This window comes from Pipra filicauda, unplaced genomic scaffold (genome assembly GCF_003945595.2).
Source record: "Pipra filicauda isolate LSUMZ 115617 unplaced genomic scaffold, ASM394559v2 scaffold71_size5581439_pilon, whole genome shotgun sequence".
NCBI lineage: Eukaryota > Metazoa > Chordata > Aves > Passeriformes > Pipridae > Pipra > Pipra filicauda.
In genome coordinates, this window is record NW_024104887.1 from 5,348,816 (window position 1) to 5,368,917 (window position 20,102).

Here is a 20,102-nt window from a genome sequence, read left to right on the forward strand (position 1 = left end):
GGGCCATTGCGTTGCCACCCGCGCGGTGGGACACCGGTAACCCCCCGCCACCCCGGGGTTCATCCCGATACACCCCGCCACGACGGCGGGTGGTGTATCGGACTACAACTCCCGTGGTGCCCCACAGCGCAGCGCATGCGCAGATGTATCATTCGTACGTACTACTACTCCCAACATGCTTTGAAGTTTACCGCGAGAGTTGGTGCAATGGTGTGTGGGTGGAGTCAGTCTTGCTCTCGCGAGATTTTGCACTATAAGCCCGTGCGGCACTGCGCGGGAGACCCCTTTCGGCTTCCTGCCGGCCAAGATGGCGCCCAAGGCGAAGAAGGAGGGTGAGGGCGCGGGGCGAATGGTCCGCGTGTGAGGGGGTGCGGGACGGTGTGAGGGACCCCACGGGGTGCGGGTGTATACGGAGGGAGGCGGGCTGAGCGGGGCGGGGAGAGTGAGGCAGGGTTGCGGCGCAGTGCTGGGTGCGGGCACGTGGAGGTGGCGGGATAGGCCTGCCCGGTTCTCTGAGGGGGGTGTCCCCATCTTGGTGAGGGAAAGACTAAATGCCTCTTTCCTCTCGGGAATTGGTTTGTTCTGGGGGGAAGGGTGGAAATACTAACGCCACTGGGCGTTTTGTGGTTCATTTTGGTTGGGTGAGGTCCTGCTCATTGACGAGGGGAAGCCGTGCCCGGCTCACTGAGGTGTCTCCATAGCTGTGCCTCCGAAGACAGAGGCGAAGGCAAAGGCGCTGAAGGCCAAGAAGGCCGTTCTCAAGGGGGTCCACAGCCACAAGAAGAAGAAGATCCGCACGTCGCCCACCTTCCGCAGGCCCAAGACCCTGCGGCTGCGGAGGCAGCCCAAGTACCCCCGGAAGAGCGCCCCACGGAGGAACAAGTACGTGTGGGTTGTTGGGCTCTGCCCTGTTGCGGGGTTTGGGAGCAGCCCCGGGGGTGGGCTGGTGTGGGGACCTCCCTCTCACCTGGTCACACTTTGTCAGTGTGCTCAGCCACATGTTGGTGGCAGAACACTGGAGGGATGTTTGGGGTGCAGGTGATGATTTCAAGCGACCAAAGCCTGAGAGTTTGTGATTATAACTTTTCTGGCGACTGATGCACCCCAGACAAAGCCCCCAAAGTGCAGAGAAGCACCTGCCATCCCTCTGCTAAGCACAGGGTCTCTCCTGCAGGTTGGACCATTACGCCATTATCAAGTTCCCTCTGACCACAGAATCGGCCATGAAGAAGATCGAGGATAACAACACTCTGGTTTTCATTGTCGATGTCAAGGCAAACAAGCACCAGATCAAACAGGCTGTGAAGAAGTTGTATGATATTGATGTGGCCAAGGTCAACACGTTGATTAGGTGAGAAGGGGGATAAAAACATGTCACTGGTGGGTGTGAGGTGCTTCAAAAGAAGCATTTTTCAGCTGAAAGTGGGAGTGTATGAGTTTCAGCAGCTGAGGGAACTCTCAGGAGGAGTGGGACAAAGCTGTGTAGCAATGGCCTCTCCAGGACAAGAGGAAATGGCCTCCATCTCTGCCAGAGGATGTTCAGGTTGGACATCAGGAGGAATTTCTTCATGGAAAGGGTTTTTAAACATTGGAATGGGCTGCCCAGGGAGGTGGTGGAATTGCCATCCCTGGAGGTGTTTAAGAAATTACTTAGTGCCATGGTCTAGTTGACAAGTTGGTGATGGATCTAAGGTTAGACTTGATGATCTCAGAGGTCTTTTCCAACCTAAATAATTCTGTGATTTCAGTGTTAAAAGTTTTGAGACGTGCAAGTTGTGAGGGAGCACAGCTTGATGGAAGTGGGAGGTGTTGGCAGACCAGAGGGTCAGCTTTGTCAGGGGTCTCTTCCAACACCCAGGGAGTCCTGTGCAAATGATGTAAACTTCAATTCCACTGAGTAACAGTGATGTTTCCAAAGGAACCACTGATGCACATGGGAACAGTGGGAAAGCAGAGCAGGTGAGAGGAGTTGGCTCTGTTCTGATGCCTCGTGTTCCCTCTAGGCCTGACGGAGAGAAGAAGGCTTATGTCCGACTGGCTCCGGATTATGATGCACTGGATGTAGCCAACAAGGTGAGACATCTTTGAAGCTTTACTGCTCCCTGTCGGTTGTCTTAAGTCTGCCTCACTGATTGTTCTTCCTGCTGTGCATGTGAGGTACTTGTGCTTCAAGCGTGGTGGCACTTCTGTGTCCCTGTAGCCAGGATCTGAGTGTTCAGGAGCACAGCCACATTCCGTGTCAGTTCAGTCCTTAAGGTAGCAGGAGGCAGTGGTGGTAGAAATTGGAGTAGGAGAATGTACGAGGATCACTCTGGAATAAACATACAAAGCAGATGTGTAAGGCTTTTGGGCAGGTCTGGGAGGAAGAAGTTGTCCTTGGAGGACAGGCATCCTGGGGAGATGCAGCTGTGGCAAAAATGTCTGAGGTGGAGGCTCTGCCTTTTTGCCACTATAACATCTGTTTTAACATCCTTTGCTTCTTTCCAGATTGGAATCATCTAAACTGCATCTGCCGAGGACTGTACAGACATGATAATAAACCTTCTTACACCACTGAGGGGTCTTGTGTTTTGTGACAGCATAACCAGTGTGAAAGAGAGCACTCAGCAAACTTTGGGGCTTCATTTTGGTGAAGGGGGTTCCTCCCTCTGTTCCTGGCAGTGGGTGGGCAGAGCCAACTGCTCCATGAGAGGATCTTGCAGGGGGCAGCGCTGTCCTGCTCAGGGGGTCTCCAAGGTCACTCACCTCTGCTGTGGGTGAACATGAGTTGAAACCTCCCCTAAATCTCAAATATCTCTATATTTACCCCAAGACCTCTGGTGTTCTCCAGGATTTCCTTGCACAGTGTAATTAGGATGTGTTTGTAATCAGTGCTTTTGGTGTCCTGTGTCGCTTCCTTGTGGAGCAGACCATGAGAGGTAGGTGGTGACCACAGCAAAAACCTGTCAGTGGCTCAGATCTGGCACAAGTGACCTCTGACACCATTTTACGAATGTATCAGCTCTCTGCTTATGCTGCAGGTTCACTTGAAACCCTCACAGCTAATCCAGCAGCAGAGGCTTTGTGTTTTTTTCTGGCACAATCCCTGCTCCATGTGCTGCAGTGTGTGAGTTTCCCTGCTGCTGTTCCTCACAGGGTTCACCATCCTCTGGGCTGTTTCCAAATGCTGCTGTTGCTGCCTCTGCAGTGTTTGGCTTTAAGTTTGTAGGTGGAACCGGCTTTTAGAGTGCTTGGAGTCAGGAGGACGTGGAGCAGTGGGTGAGCAGGGAACAGGGGAGTTACAGAAAAGCCTTTAGGGGTACTTGAGCTTAAGTACATAGTTAGACTTGACTGAGAAAGATGATGAAAGCTGTGACCAAATATTGATTGGGGCTAATTGAGCTCTTGAGCAGTGGGACACAGAGTTCCTTCGGGCCTCTTGTGGAGAGTGTCGGATTCCCGGGGCGGTGGTTTGCAGTGTGAGGGATGGTGGTGGATGGAAAAGGGGAGTGGATGCTGTGGATGGGCAGCAGCAGGGTCCCCTGAGCCCCAGGCCACCTCTTTGTGTGTAGTCACCCCAAGAACGATGCAAGGGGAGAGGTGCCCCTCTTGTAGCAACGCTTGGTGTCACTGCTGGGTGGAGAGTGGGTATGGAGAGCCAGGATGTGCAGCAGCAGGAGGCTGGGAGGGGTTCCACATCAGCATGACTTGCATTCAGCCCTGACCTTGCCTCAACTCAGCCCAGTGGCTGCTGCCCTGGCACTTCACTTGCCTTTTGCTCCTGGCTGGCAGCTGGCCTGATCCACAGCTGCCCCAGCCTGGACAGCACTGCAGTGCTGGGAGATGCTCCTGCTGGAAGCCAGGAAACAGTGGGGATCAGTTTCCCTGCTTTGGGAAACTTTCATGCCTGGTCCTTCCACACTGCTTTAAGGACAGTGGAAGCGTGGGCTGGTCATCTGAGCCTGTAAACTGGTGGGGCAGAGCTGTGTCTGCTCCATGTGGAGAGTCAAGGGGAAAGGGGCAGCAATCAGGGTGAGGGGAAACTAAGATCTGGGCTTGACTGTGCAGGGTATTTGCAGATGGAATTGGTGCAGAGAGGCCACGGGGCTTAAGCTGCAGCTGGAAGACACATAGCTGTCAGGATATGCTGCTGAGCGTAAGGCTGTGCCCTGCCAGGGCTGCTGAGCTCCTGCTTTGAGGAAGGAGGGAACGAACGAGGCAGTGGATTTAGAGCTGGCAGAGGTCCCTGCCCACACAGTGTCCTGGGTATCATGTCCCTGTCCCAGCTGCCAAGCTGTTCCTGGCACACACCCCCTGCCACAGTACCTGTACACACCAGGGAGTCCCAGCAGGATCCCGATCCTGTGAGGTGTCTCCCAGCTCTCTGGAGGGAAGGGTGATTCCCCCACTGCTTCCCCTTCACCAGCTTATTTCAGCCACAGTGCCTGTCTCTGCCTCAGCTGGGCTGGTGAGGGGGTGGGTGGGACAGATCCTGCCTGGAGCAGGGGCTGGACAGGAGTCCCTCTAAGCCCCGCTGCTAATTCCGATCCAGTGCGATCCTGGAGCTGTCTCGTCACCAAGATTTGCCTCCCTGATGCTCCGGTGCTCCACAGGACTGGCTGGGCCAGTTCTGGCCCCACTCCCCTGGGGAGCTGAACCCTCTCCTCTCCTCCCACTGTTCTGGGGGAGCTGCTGGAGCCATCCTGGTCCTGTGGCTGCAGGAGAGGGCTCAGCACACTCACGGGGCTGCAGCTGCGCTGTGCTGGTGAGGATTGCTCTGGGGGGATGCGAGCATGCAGCAGTCTTCCAGGAAGAGCCCATGGCCTCAGACGGCTTTTCCATGCCAGCTCCACTTCACGTGGCTGCCGAGTGAGTCACGCAGCCCAGACAGGCTCCTTGCTGCCACAAGGCTTGGTACCTCTCCTGGCTCCCTTCAGCTCTTCCCTGCACAGCCCTGGGTCTCTGGAAGAGCACAGGAGTAAGGAAGAGGAGGGGAACCCATCCATGAGAGGGATGGGGTCTTTCTGTTTAAGGCTCAGCTGGGCTGGTAGGACCCACGGGGGCTGGAGTTCATCCCTGGAGGGTCCCTAGAACAAAGAGGACTGCAGAAATGTGCTGTCTTTGCCCCTGAGGACTGCCAGCCCTCTGCTGGGAATGGGGCACATCCTTTCCCACAGCCCTGTCCCCCCAGCCTCTCCCTGACCCAGGGGAGTCCCTGGCCTGCTCTGCCCCACAAAAGAGCCAGCCCAGGTGTGCTGCAGCAGCAGTTAACAGACTGATTTTAATGCACATAACACCCAACATCACCATGGGAGGGACTCGTCCCTTCCCTCGCAACCCTCCCAGGCCATCAGCTGTCAAGTGCAGCCACCTCTGGCCCTCCAGCTGCCCATGTGGAAACTGGCTTGGGCTGCTTCTCCATTGGCCGTGCCCCTGGCTTTGGCAGCATCCCCGTGGCTTGGCGAAGCTGTCGGGCTGGTCCAGCAGGGAAGTGCTTTTAGGCAGCAGAGCAGGTGAAGGCAGGGCCTGGGAGCGAGCCCTAAGGCACATCAGAGCAGGTTTGGAGAGGCCAAAAACCTCCAGGAGCTGGAGCCCAGGTTCCCCCTCGGTGCACATGTCTCAGTCTATCAGAAACTTCTCACCGTCCACATCTCTCCCCGCAGAGCCCTTGCGCAGGGAGGGGAAAAAATCGGAGCGGAGGAGGCGGGAGAAGTACATGAGGATCATGGCATCGAGCAGCAGGAGGTTGGCAGTGAGGAAGGCACCCTGGCCCTGCACCTCCACGTAGCGGAGGAAGTACCAGGTGAGGTAAGCCTGGGGTGCCAGGCGGAAGGCGAAGTACATCACCAGGTTGATGTACTTGTTGGCCTCGTAGAGCGCCGGGGAAGGCACGTTGCTCATCTTCAGCAGCATGCGGACGGTGAGGAAGATGTTGCTCACCTCCACCAGCAGCAGCAGCACCGCTGCCACCAGGAAGCGGCCTGTGATGATGAGTGAGACGAAGGCAGAGATGGCCTGAGACACACACACAGAGCAGGGTCAGCCCTGGCAGAGGCGAGTTCTTCCCCACCAGGGTCTGGGCATATATGCAGTGCTCTTCCCCCCCAACCAGAGATCCCAGCAGCCCCCCAGGGAAAACCAGCCTGGAGAGCCAGATCCCCAAGAGCAGTTACACCTCCCTGCGCTGGGGAGCTGGGATGAGACTCCAGCCTCTTCCCTCTCCCGGCACAGCAGCCTGTCTGGCTCCCAGCGCTTGGAGCTGATGCTGGCAGGTATCCTGCCCCGCCAGGCGCCCTCGCCTTGTTGATGCAGAGCCTACCTCACAGCCAGGGCGAGGCAGAGGGAAGGGCTCTGGCTTGCCCAGCCATAGCATGGGAAACCTGGGTGGGCTGAGCCCCGGGGTGCATAGCCCCCCGTGCTGGCTGTACTCACCATGGCATGGTGCACCAGGTACTCCCAGGACGAGCGGGACTGATGGTTGAAGATGATGTCAAGGGTGTCGTGGATGAAGTAGCCTGTGGGATGAAGGAGAGCATTGAGGGGGTCTGGCTTGTGCACCATGACCCGCTGTGGTAAGCAGGAGCAGCGAGGAGGAGGGTGGTGTGATTGTGCTCCAGATGTCGGAAGCACCTCCACCCCGTCTGGGCACGGAGACGCGGCTGTTCCCCAGGGGGTTGGCAGCCTGCGGGCCCCACGCTTGTGATTCAGGCAGGAGGCACGGAGAGCTGCCCAGCCCTTGAGCCGGGGGCTCGTCCCGAGCCTGCATGCCGGGCGAGGCTGAGCAGGGAGTGGGCAGAGCCCGGTGGGGTGGCTGCGGCCATTGCCCTGCCCGGGTCCTTACCTGAGGAGAAGCAGACCAGCAGGTGCCCTGAGACGCTGTAACCGTCCTGGATGTCGGAGAGCAGCTCCGGGGAGTGCCAGAGGCTGGTGGTGAGAAGGAAGGGGGTCAGCCTGGGCGCCGGGATGAGGGACACGGCGGGGCAGGGGACCCACTATCCCCTCCCCTGGGGGTACCGCCGGGGGTCGCGCTCCCACGGGGCGCGCCGTGCCCACCCTCCCCGCGCGCGGCGCCCGGTACCTGAAGAGGGCCCACAGCCCGGCCAGCACGGAGTGCGCGAAAGACACCAGGAGGTTCCTCCAGCGCCAGACGCGGCCGGGGCGGCTCCTCACGGCGGCGGGCCGGGGCAGGGCCAGGGCCAGGCGGCGCAGCGCCCCGAAGATCGCCACGCTGCCGCCCACCAGCGCCGCCGAGGCAGCCCGCCCGCCCGGGCCCATCGCGCCCAGTGCCGGCGGCGCGCGGCCGCGGCGGGAGGGGCGGGGCCGCGGGGGGACACGCCCCCTACACACAGCCCGCCCCCTGTGGCCACGCCCCCGGCAGCTGCGGGCCTCCCCTCCCATTGGACGCGCCCTCTCTCTCCACGCGCGCGCTGAGGGGCGGGAGCGCCCTGGCCACGCCTCCCCCACTGGTCACGCCCTCCACTGACCACGCCACCTCGTTTGGGTGCTCGCGCGCGTGGCTGCCCGGTGTGTCACCTGTGCCCCAGGTGTGTCACCTGTGCCCCAGGTGTGTCACCTGTGCGGGGATCGCAGGTGTTTGCGCGGGGCGCTGGACTCGTTCCTGCTGTGCGCTGCGTGTTCCTGCACGCGTGTGCGAGGCAGCGAACGCGTGGGTGTGCCAGGGCACTGTCCCCGGCAGCGCAGGAGGGTTGGGGGGGTGCAGCATGTGCGTGGCAGATGTTGCCGCACATCTGTGCTGCGCCCTGCGCATCTGTCCCAAGTGCTGCACAGCTGGCGTGGGCCTCGCCACATCTGTCTGCTCTGGGCACCCTGTGTGTGCGTGTCCCGGTCACGATGTGGCTGTCCCCGCTGGCTGCAGCGCGTGGTGCGAGAGGGGGGATATCGGGGAAACCATCGTGCCCTGGAAAAGTAGTGGGAGCACCCACAATCGCTCACCTGAAGACATAGACCCCAGACAGCGGGACCCTAGGCAGGGGGACACACAGGTGCCCCCTAGTACCAGCATGGCTGCAGGGTGAGGCCAGCTCTGTGGGCCCCGAGGCGTGGCTGGTTGCTGAGTGAGGGTCCTGCCCCATCGCTGCCCCCCGGTGCAGGGCACTGGGCGCTGGCTGGCCCCGGTGAGCCGGGCTGGCTGTCGCTAGATGGCAGCATGGCCACGTGGCAGTGCCACCTTTGTCCCTGTCCCCATTCCAGTGCACGGGCAGCCACCCTTGGGAGCAAGGCAGGACCCCCTTCCTCGCTCTATACCCGCCATCACGGCCGCCCCAGGGATGCTCGTGGTCCTGGGGGTCTAATGCCTGGTTTGGGGGGGACAGAGGGGTCCCGTGCTGGCTCTGCAGCAGCACAGCCCCCGCCATGGATGCCCCCCCCAGACTGGGGTTTGGAGTCTGCCGAGGGCACCGCCACTCTCTAGGGGTGCCGGGGGGTCCTCCTGGCACCCCCCAGACCGGGGGCGGGCAGCCCAGCGCTCCCCAAGCTCCTCTCCCTGGCTGTTGCCCAAGGCTCCCCGCGGCACTGGGGTGCCCACCCAACCAGGAGGTCCCCAAGGCCGCGGTGCGGTGACGTTACCCGCCATGTCCCCCTGGGATCCCCCTCCCAGGCCTCACACACGCGACGGGGTTTGTCCGGCCGCGGCCGCCGTAGCGGCGCGGAAGTGTTTCCATGGAGACGGGAGGAGTCGGGCCCAGGGATGGAGAAATACGAGCGGATCCGGGTGGTGGGGAGAGGGGCTTTCGGGTGAGGGGGGCGCCGGGGGTGAGCGATATGGGGGTCTCCAGGCCTTTGTACCGCGGGGTGGGAGGCCACAGCCCTCGCTTCCAGGATGGGGAGGTACTTGTCCATGCGGGGGTCAGCCGGGGTGTGGCACCCGGGGGGACACCTCACGGGGTGTGTAACACGCGGGGGGACACGGCAGAGGGTGTGGGACACCCTGGAGACACGGCAGGGGGTGTGTGACACCCCCGGGCGGGAGGATTGCAGAGGCCCTGTGTCACCCCAGGGTGGTGGCCAGGCCCTGTGTTTTGTCCCCTGTCCTTGCACTGAGGCCCCATCTCTGCCCCTGCAGCATCGTGCACCTGTGCCTGCGCAAGGCCGACCAGAAGCTGGTGATCCTGAAGCAGATCCCGGTGGAGCAGATGAGCAAGGACGAGCGGCTGGCGGCGCAGAACGAGTGCCAGGTGCTCAAGCTGCTCAGCCACCCCAACGTCATCGAGTACTATGAGAACTTCCTGGAGGACAAGGCACTCATGATCGCCATGGAATATGCCCCAGGTGCGCCCTGACCTCTCCCAGTGCCTGTGGCAGGTCCAGGAGATGCCAAGCACTCAGCTCTCCTTGGGTCGAGCTGCCGCATGTTGTGCACCTTGTAAAGACCCTGTGCTTTGGACTCCCAGAGAGTGCAAGCATGTCCCTGTTGAGCAGACAGTTTTGTAGAAAAGCTTCTGGGGGGTCCTGGTGGACACCAGGTTGACAGTGAGCCAAGTGACCCAACACTGCTAGAGGTTGCCCAGAGATTGTGGAGTCCCCATTCTTGGAGATACTCAAAAGAGAGGTCCTGGTCCTGGACAACCAGCTGTCAGTGGCCCTGCTTGAGCAGGGGACTGGACCAGCAACCTCCCGAGGTCCCTTCCAACCTCAGCCATTTTGTTAGCCTTACACCTGCTAATCATATCCAAAACAAGGACATTTCAATCACCTTTGTCCCTGATCAGCATGCTACCATCTGCCTCTGGCTCAGGTTTCAGGCACATTTCCCTGTGTCAGCTCTGTTTGGTCCCGCAGCTCTGTGATTCCCAAGGAGATTTGCTGTGGAATTCCAGATGAAATCAACATTTGCATGTGGGTTTGTTAAAAGCTGTGTGCGAGCCCTGAATCTGGACCTCCCCTTCCCAACAGGGGCCTCTCTGTGCCACGTGGCCTCTTGGACTGCAAGAATTCTCCTCTGCAGAACAGGCTGATCTTGTTCTGCCATTGAGGTTTATGTCCTCCTCCAAGAGCTGTAATTTTAGTGTTTCTTTTCCTGCTGCTTTTGATAATGTGTCAACAGTAACTTCTCTCAGGCTGTTTCTTTGTCCCACCAGCTGTGCTGCCATTGTCCGGGAGCGTTGGAGGACACGCTGTGTGTCCCACCAGGATGTGTTTTTCCCACATGCTTGGCTTGTTAGGATGCCATGGCTAAATCCCCCCTGGTTTTAGGCCAGATTTGTGCTGCCCTGTGCAGCCCCCCTTGCCCACAGCCCTTTGTTGTTCCTTGCAGGGGGCACACTGGCGGAGTTCATCCACAAACGCTGCAATTCCTTGCTGGATGAGGACACCATCCTGCACTTTTTCGTGCAGATCCTCCTGGCTCTGCACCACGTGCACACCAAGCAAATCCTGCACCGCGACCTGAAGACCCAGAACATCCTCCTGGACAAACACCGCATGATCGTCAAGATCGGAGACTTTGGCATCTCCAAAATCCTGAGCAGCAAGAGCAAAGCCTACACAGTGAGTGGCAGGGGAGCTACTTTATCCCGTGGCACCAGGCTGGAGACTCTGGGGGACTTGGCTCACGATAGTCTTTTGGCAGCATCTCTAAGCAATGCTGCTTTGTTCCTTGGAGTTTGTACAGGCTGATGTCTTCACACCCAAGTTTGCTGTGGCTCTGGGGGCTGCAGAGAGGTGAGAAAGACCTGCCTGCCCAAAGCTGGGCGAGGACGGGGTGTCTGGGCCCACTGGTGAGGGCAGACACTGCTGTAACAGTGGTGGAGGTGGTGTCTGCAGGCTTGTCTGACGCATCCTTGGCAACTACACTCCTGCCTGTGTGCTGACGTCCTGCCTTGCCTTAATCTCCTCTGTCTGCTTGACATTTGAGTGTCTTTCCCTACCTGGGTTAACCTGACCAGACATTCGTATCATGCTCAGTGCTCTGGGCTCTCATTCTCTCAAGTGAATAGGAGCAAAATTAGAGGCAATCACTGTATGTGTCACTGGAAAAGCAAATCCTCGTGTTTTTCACTGAGATTGTCAGGCAGCTGTTGATGCCAGGGAACAAAAGCCCAGCTCCACAGAGCTTTGTGTGGTGGTGTTCCTGCCAGCCCGAGCACTGGGCTCTACACTGAACCCTTCCTCTTTCCACTTCACTGCCCCAGTTTCACACCATCGCAGTAAACCTTTTTGTCTCTCCTAGGTGGTGGGAACTCCGTGCTACATCTCCCCAGAGCTCTGTGAAGGGAAGCCTTACAACCAGAAGAGTGACATCTGGGCTCTGGGCTGTGTGCTGTACGAGCTCGCCAGCCTCAAGAGGGCTTTCGAAGCTGCGGTAAGAGGCATGTGGTGTATACAGTAGCACAGGGAGCCGTGGGCTCTCACAGAGGTGAAAATGTACGCTGGGATCACTTCTCACTGAGCTGGGAAGTGTGAAGGCAGAGGGCAGTGCTGAGACCTCCTTCCTCGGCCTCGCCCCTGACTGCCCAGCCACTGTATGTCTCTTATTTTCTCTCCAGAACCTTCCTGCCTTAGTGCTGAAGATCATGAGTGGGACGTTTGCCCCAATATCAGACAGATACAGCCCTGACCTGCGCCAGCTCATCCTCAGCATGCTGAACCTGGATCCTTCCAAGCGGCCCCAGCTGAATGAGATCATGGCCCAGGCCATCTGCATCCGGCCCCTCCTGAACCTCTACACTGACGTGGGCAGTGTCAAAATGAGAAGGCAAGTGGCACTGCCACCTTAGTGTCCCTTGGGAGGGGCTGCCACAGCCCACTGCATGTCTGATCAGCTCACTGCCTCTGATACAAGCTCCAAAGAGAGCATTTTCTCTGTCCCACAGCTCTCCTGTGCTGCCCAGTGTGCAGCTGCTGCTGGCTGAGCCTGGCCCAGGGGCTCAGGGCCAGGCAGGTGCCATGGCAGGTGTGGGCTTGTCATCACAGTGACACTGAGTAGAGAGTTGTGAGCACAGGGGGGAGCGAACTGGTGCCAACTTCCTTTTCTCGGGTGGTTTAACGCACCAACAAGGCAGTGCTGTGAGCTATTCAGCCATGGCTTATGCTGTAGCTGTGCCCAGACCTGTGATCCAGGGCTCTGCAGGACCTCTGGGGCTGAGCTGACATTAAAGGCTGGATTTTGGTTTGGCAGGCCTGAAAAGCCCTTGGCTCCAGTGCCAACAGTGACCCACAGCCGGACAGGGGGACGGGCAAGCAGTGCCAGACCGAGAGGTGAGTCCTGGCATGCTGTGTTCCATTCAGCTCCATTCAGAAGCTTTCCTTTGGATGGTGCAGGTTGGAGAGGCACTCGAACTTCTGGAGAGAGGAATTTAAGAGATGTCACCTTCCCTGAGCCCTGGAGGAGCCCATGGGCACCTCAGCTCTGGGGACCACGCAGAGTTCTTTCTCCAGCTGCCTCTTCTAGGTTTAAACCCTTGAAATAAGTTCCTGCTGTTCCCGGCAAAAGTCTGGGAACCAGCCAGGGGTGCTGAGGGGGGATGTCCCAGTGCGGGGTGATGCAGCTGGCACTGGTAACAATTAGGCTAGAGCTGTGGTGCCACTTCCCTGAATTCTGGGATAAAATACATGGAGCTGTTCCCATGCTCCCTGGCTGGGATCTCCCCTGCAGCCCCTTGGAGCAGCACTGGTGTGGCTCTGGCAGCTGGCAGGCAGCTTTGCTGGCACCCAGACTGGCTCTTGTCATTGCTTTTCTTGTGGGAGCAGAGTCAGGGATCCACGTTAGTGATTTCTGTGTGACCCACAGGTGTCCGAGGTGGTTCAGCCAGGACAGGAATCCCACCTCCACTGTCATCCATCTACACGTGGGGCAGCGGGATCACCACCCCGCTCCGCCTGCCCATGCTGAACACCGAGGTGGTGCAGGTCTCTGCTGGCAGGACACAGAAGGCCGGGGTCACCAAATCAGGGCGGCTCATCCTGTGGGAGGTGAGTGACAGGGAACCTGGGGCAGGCAGTGGCTGTGGAGGCCTTGGATGTGTGATTTCTGAGGAGGAGACATTTCTGCCCTAGCACTGCCTTCTCCAGGACCACTGTCCCGTCCAGGGTGTGGATAGCACTGCTAAGTCGGTGGGAAGAGGCTCATCTGAGTTCCCCATCCCAGCTCTTGCTGCTCAGAGGTACAGCAGCTGACATGGCTTCTCTCCATCAGGCTCCTCCAATGGGGGCTGCTGGAGGCCCTTCTCTCCCAGGATCCACTGAGCAGCTCCAGCCTCAGTTTGTGTCCCGCTTTCTGGAAGGCCAGTCTGGAGTGACCATCAAACACGTGTCCTGCGGTGATCTCTTCACAGCCTGCCTCACAGGTGAGCTGCTGCCTCCTGCCTTCCCCTTCCTGAGCCCCAGATCCCTCTGCAAAGCCAGCAGGGACTGCCTGGAGAGCCTGCTTAGAGAGGAACCCAAGAGATACACTGGGCTGGGGTGACATGGGGGCCTCTGTGGCCTCTCATGTAACAGCTGGTGGGGGTCAGAAATGGCAAGCATAATGCCATGCTGGTCAATTCAGCCCCAGAGGTCTGTCTGGGATGGGGAGGGCCACAAACAGTTAAACGTGATGATCCTAAGGGTCATTTTAAACCTAAACGATTCTATGAAATTTCCTCTGTTTTTTGTTCTGGCTGCATTGGTGTCACCTGAAGCCAGAAGTGACCTGTACAGTGGGGACCGCAGCGTGAGGAGTGTGTGGGAAGCTCAGCCTTTCTGTCACATACTCTGTGAGCATAACACAGGCATAGGCAGTGACCAGCAAGGACTGGTGTTGCAGTGAAGAGTCAGTGTGAGCTGCTGCAGGGCTGGTCCTCCTCAAGCAGCAAGAAGGCAGGATCTGAAGCCCCCTCAGAGCGGGCCAGGAGGTGTTCTGGGTAGGAGGAGAGCACACACACCAACCCAAGGCCGTGTTTGTGGAGCAAAGCCCTCCCAGTGGTCCTTTGGAAGCTCTGTTTGTTCTTCTGCTGGGGGTCAGGGCAGCAAACTACAGATATGCAACTGGCAAACACTGTGGGCATGTGTTTGTCCTGCCTCTCCATGGCATTTCCTGCCACCCCTCTGCAGGGCAGCTGCTCAGGGAGTGCCTCTGTGACTTTAACACCTTGACAGACTGTGGGGTTCACGGCTCCTGCGTACACAGCTGCACCAGTGTTATCTCAGCACTCTCTTATCACTGCTGTTTGTTTGTTGAGCTGTTGCAGCACAGAGAGGCTGCAGCTATCTGGAAGCTCCTGCTGCTCCCTAAAAGCTCACTGAAGGCTTATGGCCCCTGCAGCAAGTCATGAGTCAGAGTGGGTCCGAGCAGAGCCGCTGTCCTGGGAGCCACGTCCCCTTGGCTGCGTGCGCCTCTCAGGGCCTCACGTGTGCCCTGCAGGGCCTCACGTGTGCCACTGACACGACTTCTTTCTGCTGCTCCAGACAGGGGGATAATCATGACTTTCGGCAGCGGCAGCAATGGCTGTTTGGGGCACGGGAACTTCACAGATGTGAGCCAGGTTGGTGGTGAGGGTGCTGGGCCTGCTGCTCCCCCAGGGGAGAGGAGGGATTGTGACTTCTGTGCCACGTGAGCGGGGCACATCCCAGCTCCAGGGATGTACATCCCAGGCATGCTCTGGCATCCGACCCCCTCCCCCTCTCCCTGTCACTGCGGGTTTTAAAAGACCCAACCTGCTTCTCTCTTTCTCTCCCCCCCTACACAATGATCCCTTTGAGCGTGGGGGAAGTCAAGAGCTGCCTTGTGGTTGCTGTTGGCAGGCTCCCAGCTTGGAGCCTGCCTCCAATCACACACCTGCCTGCTTCACTCTTGGCCTGCAGCTGCCAAGGTTCACTGAGAAAAGTTATTTTTCAAAAGAGCCAGTATTTAAAGAAGAGCTGTGTGTTTCCGATTGGCTCAGAGCACTGGAGCTGAGGGCTCATTGCTCCCTTCAAGCTTCTTCCTCGCCTGCCCTTGGATGTGGCAGCAGCCGATGGCTTCCAGCCGAGCCCGGGGACTGGTGCCATTTGTCACTGTGGTCAGCTGGCTCGTTTGTTCCTGCTCCGTCCGGAGCTGAGCTGCTCAGTGCTTATGGATGGGGAGGGGAGACCGGTTGGAAGCAGCAGCCAGATCCCAACAAATGGTGCTTTTCACTTGAGGACGATAATGAGAATGAGGCTCACAGCGGTGAGGTGTCAGATCTAACAGCAGGTCACAGCAGGGGCTGGGTGAAATGTGGAGATCTTGGTCCCTCCACACCCTAATGAATCTGAGCCGTTAACTCACACCTCCTCTGCACAAGAGCCTTTGAGCCAACGCATCCTGCACCAAGCCCCTGCCTGCTCGGAGCGGGCGTTCACAGCCCCTGGCACTCCCCACATGGGCAGGGGGGCGAATCCCAACCCTTGCCGAACCTCTTCCCTCTCCAAATTCTCGTGCTGGCTGCTTTCTTCCGCCCCAGAGATGTTTGCGTTATCTCCTGTGCTGTGCGCACGTAGTCTCTAAACCCTTTGAAGACTGGAACAAAAAAAAAATTTTTCTCTGTTGTTTGTGTTGGATGAAAACTGGGATGCTGCCAGCTCTGTGTTGAGTCTGGGGGGGCCGGGTGGGAGGGATGGGAGCAGCCGGGCAGGCTGGGAGGTCTCGGCTGACGGCTGCTGCTCTTCCCCTGCCAGCCCAAGATTGTGGAGGCCCTGCTGGGCTACGAGATGGTGCAGGTGGCCTGTGGTGCGTCTCACGTCCTGGCGGTTTCCAACGAACGGGAAGTGTTTGCCTGGGGCAGAGGGGATAATGGTAAGAGATGCCTGTTTGGCAAAACAGGGCTTGTGCTTTCCATTGCCTGTTCCTGCTCCCCTTGCTGGCCTTGCTTGTCCACAATCCCCTCCAGATGTGCCAGGGTAGGTGGGTGTGGAAGAGCTGCAGCTGTTTCACCACATACCAGGGCCCCCATGCTTTGGGTTTTGCTGCTTTCTGGGTGCCAGGCTGGGCTCTTACAGCAGCTGAGCTGTGTCAATGCTGTTCTTTGTGGGGCCATGCTGAGTTTGTAGTTCCATCAGCTGTTCCCTGCTCTGTTCCTCCTGCCAGGTCGGCTTGGGCTGGGTACGCTGGAGTGCCACAACTCCCCCCAGCAGGTCACAGTCCCACCAGAGCATGAGGCTCAGAGGGTCATCTGTGGCATCGATTCCTCCATGGTCCTCACAGTGAAGAACCAGATTCTTGCTTGTGGGAGCAACAGGTAAGAGGGGTGAGGGTCTGTGCTCCACATTTCACCTTCCTGGGCCTGTCCATCTGTCCTGCCTGGGAAGAGGGAGCAAGGGGCTCCAGAAGATGCTCCTGTGTGATCTTGCCCCCAGCATCGTGCTGCTGGTGGTATGGTTATGCCAGGGCAGGGTTTGTATCCAGGGTGTCTGTGCCAGGCTGCAGTCAGCCAGCTCTGAACTGAGCTTTTCCTTGTGCAGGTGTAACAAGCTGGGCCTAGACCGGATCAGCTCGGCAGAGGAGCCTTCCCCAGAGGACCAGGTGGAGGAGGCCACAGTGTTCATGTGCGCCCAGTCAGCCCCCTTGAACCAAGAGCCCATTGTGTGTGCTGACATCGGTACAGCACATTCGGCTGCAGTCACAGGTGAGGGTGTGTGCCCAGATCCCTGAGAGGGGGGAGGACACCTGCATTTTCCCTGTCTTCCTCCTGCCTCTGCTTCCATGGGCAGAGGCCTCATGGAGGCTCAAGAGACACCCAGTGCTGGAGCTCTGTGGAGCAGGATGCTCAGCATAGGAGACAGCAAAGAGAGAGCTTCAGTGCATCCCTGAGTGACACCCAGTTGTGTCTCTCCTCTCTGTTGTAGCCTCTGGCCACTGTTACACCTTTGGGAGCAACCAGCACGGGCAGCTGGGCACCAAATCCTGCCGCAACAGCCGCGTGCCCCACCTGGTTGTGGGGCTCCAGGCGATGAAGGTCACCGTGGTGGCTTGTGGGGATGCCTTCACTGTGGCCATCGGAGCAGGTGAGGCTGAAGCCTCTGTGTCCTGGGCTGCAGCAGGCCCTGGCTGTCCTCTGCCTGCAGTCCATGCTGTGGCCAAGGCAGGTGTGCAGCAAGGTGTATCTGTCTCTCTGCAGATGGTGAGGTGTGCACATGGGGGAAAGGAGCCAGAGGACGCCTGGGCAGGAAGGACGAGGAAACAGGAGTGCCGAGGCCGGTGCAGCTGGAGGAGACGCATCCATACCTGGTGACCTCCGTAGCCTGCTGCCACGGGAACACACTGCTGGCAGTAAAGCGTGAGTAAAGGCTTTGTTCCTGTGATTCCTGCCATGAGGGCCCAGCCAGACACAATGCTTTGTGATCGGAGATGTACCGAGTAACCCTGGCACATAAGCTCTGTGTTATTCTAGTCCCTCTCGAACTGCAGATGAATAGAAATAACTTCAAGCCCTTAAAAATACCCTTTCTGCTCTGCATCTCTGTGATGCTGCCACTCCCACTGGGCCAAGGGAGTAAAGGGATGGCAGAGGCTGTCTGGTGCACTCCCAGACAGGTGGGCTGGCCAAGCTGCAGCCGGTGGGGAGCTGGCGTGCCAGCGGTCCACCGAGTATCCAAAAAGAGCAGCTCTCTAATTGATGCTGCTGAAATAGAAGCTGAGATTTGAGGCGTCATTTTGGCTGCTGCCTTTCCATTGTGGTTTGGAAAAGATAGCAATGGTTTTGTGGTTCCTCTCTGCTTGGGCCAAAGGCAGCATCTTTGCGTGGTTAAAACGTGCCCGTGGCATGACCTGCCCTTCCGTTGCCTGGATGTACAATGGGAGCCTGGCCCAGACTGCTGGAGGGACCTTTCTTCCTCCTCTGCTGGGTTGATTATGGCCTCAGCCTGGGCTGAGGGATTCCAGTCCCAGCCCACTTCAAGGAGGCTAATTACAGCCCTGAGGGGAGGAGGCCCAGCTGACTGCCCCGGCACAGCGGAATCGGCCCTGGCTCCCATTCCTCCCCTGCAAGTGCCGAGCTCTCATGTGATGTGCTCTGCCACGTGAAGGGGAGAGGGAATGGCTGAGTCCCCAGGCTCAGGAACAAGTAGGGCATTTGTCATGGGAGTAAAAGGGTTTTGTCTCCGCAGGAAGGCTGCAGGCTGCTCTCCCCTTCCGCTGCCAGAGTCACCCCATGCTCCGTGGCAGCTGGTTTGTGGGCTCCCACCTGCAGCACTGTAAGAGCAGGGACTTAGTGTCTAGCCCCAGTGCTGTCCCTCTGTCCAAAACCTCGTCCCTCCTGTCCCAGTACTGGAAGTGCAAACTCAGCGGTGTGAGGGCAGCAGCCTCGCCTGCCCCAGCATCCCTCAGCAACCAGCGTGCAAAAAGCAGCAAGAGCTCTGTAAAGAGCTGAGATCTGACTTTGGGCTTTCACACAGCTCAGTCTGCCTGGAAATTTCTCTAGAGAGAACACGAGATCCGTTGACACATGTGATGTCATTGCTGCTGTCAGCTCTGGCTGTGATGTGGCCCGGAGAGGGTGCTGGCACAGGCGAGCCGCGCTCCACCTTTGGGGCGGCTGTTCTGCACCACTCGGAGGTTCCTCCCATGGGGCCGACACCGTTTTTGACTGGCTTGGGCTGCTGCCCACTTTATCATGAGCCACTGCTGCGCCCTTCTCTCAATCCCACTGCAAACACAGAATAACTGGGAGAAGCCAAGCGTGCTGGAGAGGAGGGCACAAGCCTCAAAAGACTGTGTTTCCTCCTGCTTGGGCTCTGTGTACTGGGTGTTGCCTCACTTGTGCCACTACTGAGGCCTTGCAGTGGCTTCCTGGGATAGTGGGACAGGGATTGCAGTGTCCATCTGTTGTTGGGTATCAGGCCTGTGTGGGGTAGGACACTGCTCCCTGTAGCTTCATTGAGGTGGGGCTCACAGCTAAATCTTGGTCTTTGCCCTTTGTGTTTCAGCTGCTGTGGAGGAGTCGCCTCCCCAGTGAGTGTGAGTTGAGAGGGGCCACATCCAGCCTCATCGTACACATGCTGGGGCTCCCACAGCCACTGGCATGGCCTGGCCTCTTCCTGCTGCCTGCCTCGGACACGCTCCAGGCTCCAGAGCTCCCCAGCTGCACTCCAAAGGCAGCAATCTGGAAACAGGGAGCTCCTAACGATGGTTCCCACGGAACCAGAGCTGATCTCACTTATCGAATCAACGAGGGTCACTGTGAACCTCCAGTGCCTGAGAGCTGCTGCCCTGCATGTGCCATGGGGTGGATGTCCCCAGAGCTCCAGTGCTGCCTTCAGAGGGTCACAGCACAACTCTTCCCCTCCCTGCTGGAAGTGCCTGTGTAGAAGGGTGAGGAGCACAGAGGTTGTTTTCCTCCGTGGAAGCAGTCTCTGGTTACAAAGCCCAGGCTGACAGCTCCGTGTCTGGGAGAGCTGTCAGCCTTTGCACAGCAGTGTCTGGAGTCAGGGCCCCAGGCGCTGTGCTGGGTGACTAAATGCAAACCTCTTTGCTAATTAGAGAAGTCTGTCCTTTCCCATCCCCCCTTAAAACGTTTCACCCATTTGTTGAGCTGCTCAGCACACTCTCGGGGGTCCTGCCTGCTCAGCTGGCCGAGCCCGGTGTGAGCAGCCTCTCTGTGTGGCACAGCCCTGCTCGCTCTCCCCAAATGCCACTTGGAGCTTTCCACTTACAGCCTCCCCTGCCCCAGGAGCTCGCTGGAGGATTCTTCAGCTGACATTTGTCCTCAGGCCCCTCAGTCCTGGTGCTGACCAGCTCGCTGACTCCCAGCTGAGGAGCAAAACACAGCGAGTGATTGTCAGTACTTGAAGTTTTTTAACCCAGATCTTTCCAGGGAGATGATGAGTTTTCACCAGGGGTCCTTTCTGCGGGCAGGAGGGGCACATCCGTGTGTCATGGACAGGAGTCACATTTTTTATCTCCAGAAGGGTCGTTTCCTTTCCATTTTTTTTCCCTCCTTTCTTTTTTCAACTTAACGTCTGCCCTGGGCCATTTTTTGATGAGCTTCTGTCTCTGATCTGTCTGACATTGCAAATGCTCTTGCCTTTCACATCCATCTTTGTGCTGTTGCCAATCTGTTGTGTATAAAGTCGGTGCTTTCATAAGCTGGCTGAGATGAAATCTCTCTAATTATTTTTTGTGATTCTTTCCTGTTTTCAATGAGGGAAACCTCACTGGGCTCTGGTAAAAG

General features: G+C 58.2%; 3 protein-coding genes and 2 non-coding genes across 7 annotated transcripts; 4 read left to right on the forward strand and 1 right to left on the reverse strand.

Moving 5' to 3' along the window:
* The first annotated feature begins 197 nt into the window (after window positions 1-197).
* RPL23A (ribosomal protein L23a) lies at window positions 198-2,555 on the forward strand. The gene is made up of 5 exons (XM_027726776.2): window positions 198-332; window positions 702-882; window positions 1,175-1,351; window positions 2,004-2,073; window positions 2,488-2,555. Exons 1-5 carry the CDS (start codon window positions 308-310, stop codon window positions 2,500-2,502), a joined length of 468 nt encoding a protein of 155 aa, XP_027582577.1. The 5' UTR covers window positions 198-307; the 3' UTR covers window positions 2,503-2,555.
* LOC113990923 lies at window positions 1,032-1,104 on the forward strand. The gene has a single exon (XR_003541779.1). It is a non-coding gene; the product is annotated as a small nucleolar RNA Z17 (small nucleolar RNA).
* LOC113990922 lies at window positions 1,867-1,933 on the forward strand. The gene has a single exon (XR_003541778.1). It is a non-coding gene; the product is annotated as a small nucleolar RNA SNORD42 (small nucleolar RNA).
* Window positions 2,556-5,232: 2,677 nt separating the features above from the next.
* Window positions 5,233-7,298, reverse strand: TLCD1 (TLC domain containing 1). The gene is made up of 4 exons (XM_027726765.2): window positions 7,058-7,298; window positions 6,821-6,903; window positions 6,412-6,494; window positions 5,233-5,994 (listed from the first exon to the last, which is right to left on the reverse strand). Exons 1-4 carry the CDS (start codon window positions 7,252-7,254, stop codon window positions 5,599-5,601), a joined length of 759 nt encoding a protein of 252 aa, XP_027582566.1. The 5' UTR covers window positions 7,255-7,298; the 3' UTR covers window positions 5,233-5,598.
* On the forward strand, window positions 5,644-20,020 carry NEK8 (NIMA related kinase 8). 3 transcript variants are annotated; one of them, XM_039389302.1, is made up of 15 exons: window positions 5,644-6,033; window positions 9,062-9,267; window positions 10,253-10,485; window positions 11,168-11,299; window positions 11,484-11,692; window positions 12,116-12,195; window positions 12,728-12,909; window positions 13,133-13,283; window positions 14,383-14,459; window positions 15,613-15,730; window positions 16,022-16,172; window positions 16,396-16,559; window positions 16,780-16,938; window positions 17,052-17,210; window positions 18,859-20,020. In XM_039389302.1, exons 2-15 carry the CDS (start codon window positions 9,132-9,134, stop codon window positions 18,885-18,887), a joined length of 1,980 nt encoding a protein of 659 aa, XP_039245236.1. In that variant the 5' UTR covers window positions 5,644-6,033; window positions 9,062-9,131; the 3' UTR covers window positions 18,888-20,020. The 3 variants fall into 3 exon arrangements, with proteins under 3 accessions (XP_039245236.1, XP_027582560.1, XP_027582562.1); XM_027726759.2 differs by lacking the exon at window positions 5,644-6,033 and adding an exon at window positions 8,454-8,713; XM_027726761.2 differs by lacking the exon at window positions 5,644-6,033 and adding an exon at window positions 8,656-8,733.
* The last annotated feature ends 82 nt before the right edge of the window (window positions 20,021-20,102 follow it).

Excerpts from the sequence above, each read along its gene's own strand:
- RPL23A (XM_027726776.2), top strand. The coding sequence starts at position 308 with ATGGCGCCCAAGGCGAAGAAGGAGG. Across the intron at positions 333-701 it reads GCCCAAGGCGAAGAAGGAGG|CTGTGCCTCCGAAGACAGAG; the intron begins GTGAGGGCGCGG and ends GTGTCTCCATAG. Across the intron at positions 883-1,174 it reads AGCGCCCCACGGAGGAACAA|GTTGGACCATTACGCCATTA; the intron begins GTACGTGTGGGT and ends TCTCTCCTGCAG.
- TLCD1 (XM_027726765.2), bottom strand. The coding sequence starts at position 7,254 with ATGGGCCCGGGCGGGCGGGCTGCCTCGGCGGCGCTGGTGGGCGGCAGC. Across the intron at positions 6,904-7,057 it reads GGGCTGTGGGCCCTCTTCAG|CCTCTGGCACTCCCCGGAGC; the intron begins GTACCGGGCGCC and ends TCTCACCACCAG. Across the intron at positions 6,495-6,820 it reads GCTGGTCTGCTTCTCCTCAG|GCTACTTCATCCACGACACC; the intron begins GTAAGGACCCGG and ends TTCATCCCACAG.
- NEK8 (XM_027726759.2), top strand. The coding sequence starts at position 8,571 with ATGTCCCCCTGGGATCCCCCTCCCAGGCCTCACACACGCGACGGGGTT. Across the intron at positions 12,910-13,132 it reads GGCGGCTCATCCTGTGGGAG|GCTCCTCCAATGGGGGCTGC; the intron begins GTGAGTGACAGG and ends TCTCTCCATCAG. Across the intron at positions 15,731-16,021 it reads CTGGGGCAGAGGGGATAATG|GTCGGCTTGGGCTGGGTACG; the intron begins GTAAGAGATGCC and ends TCCTCCTGCCAG.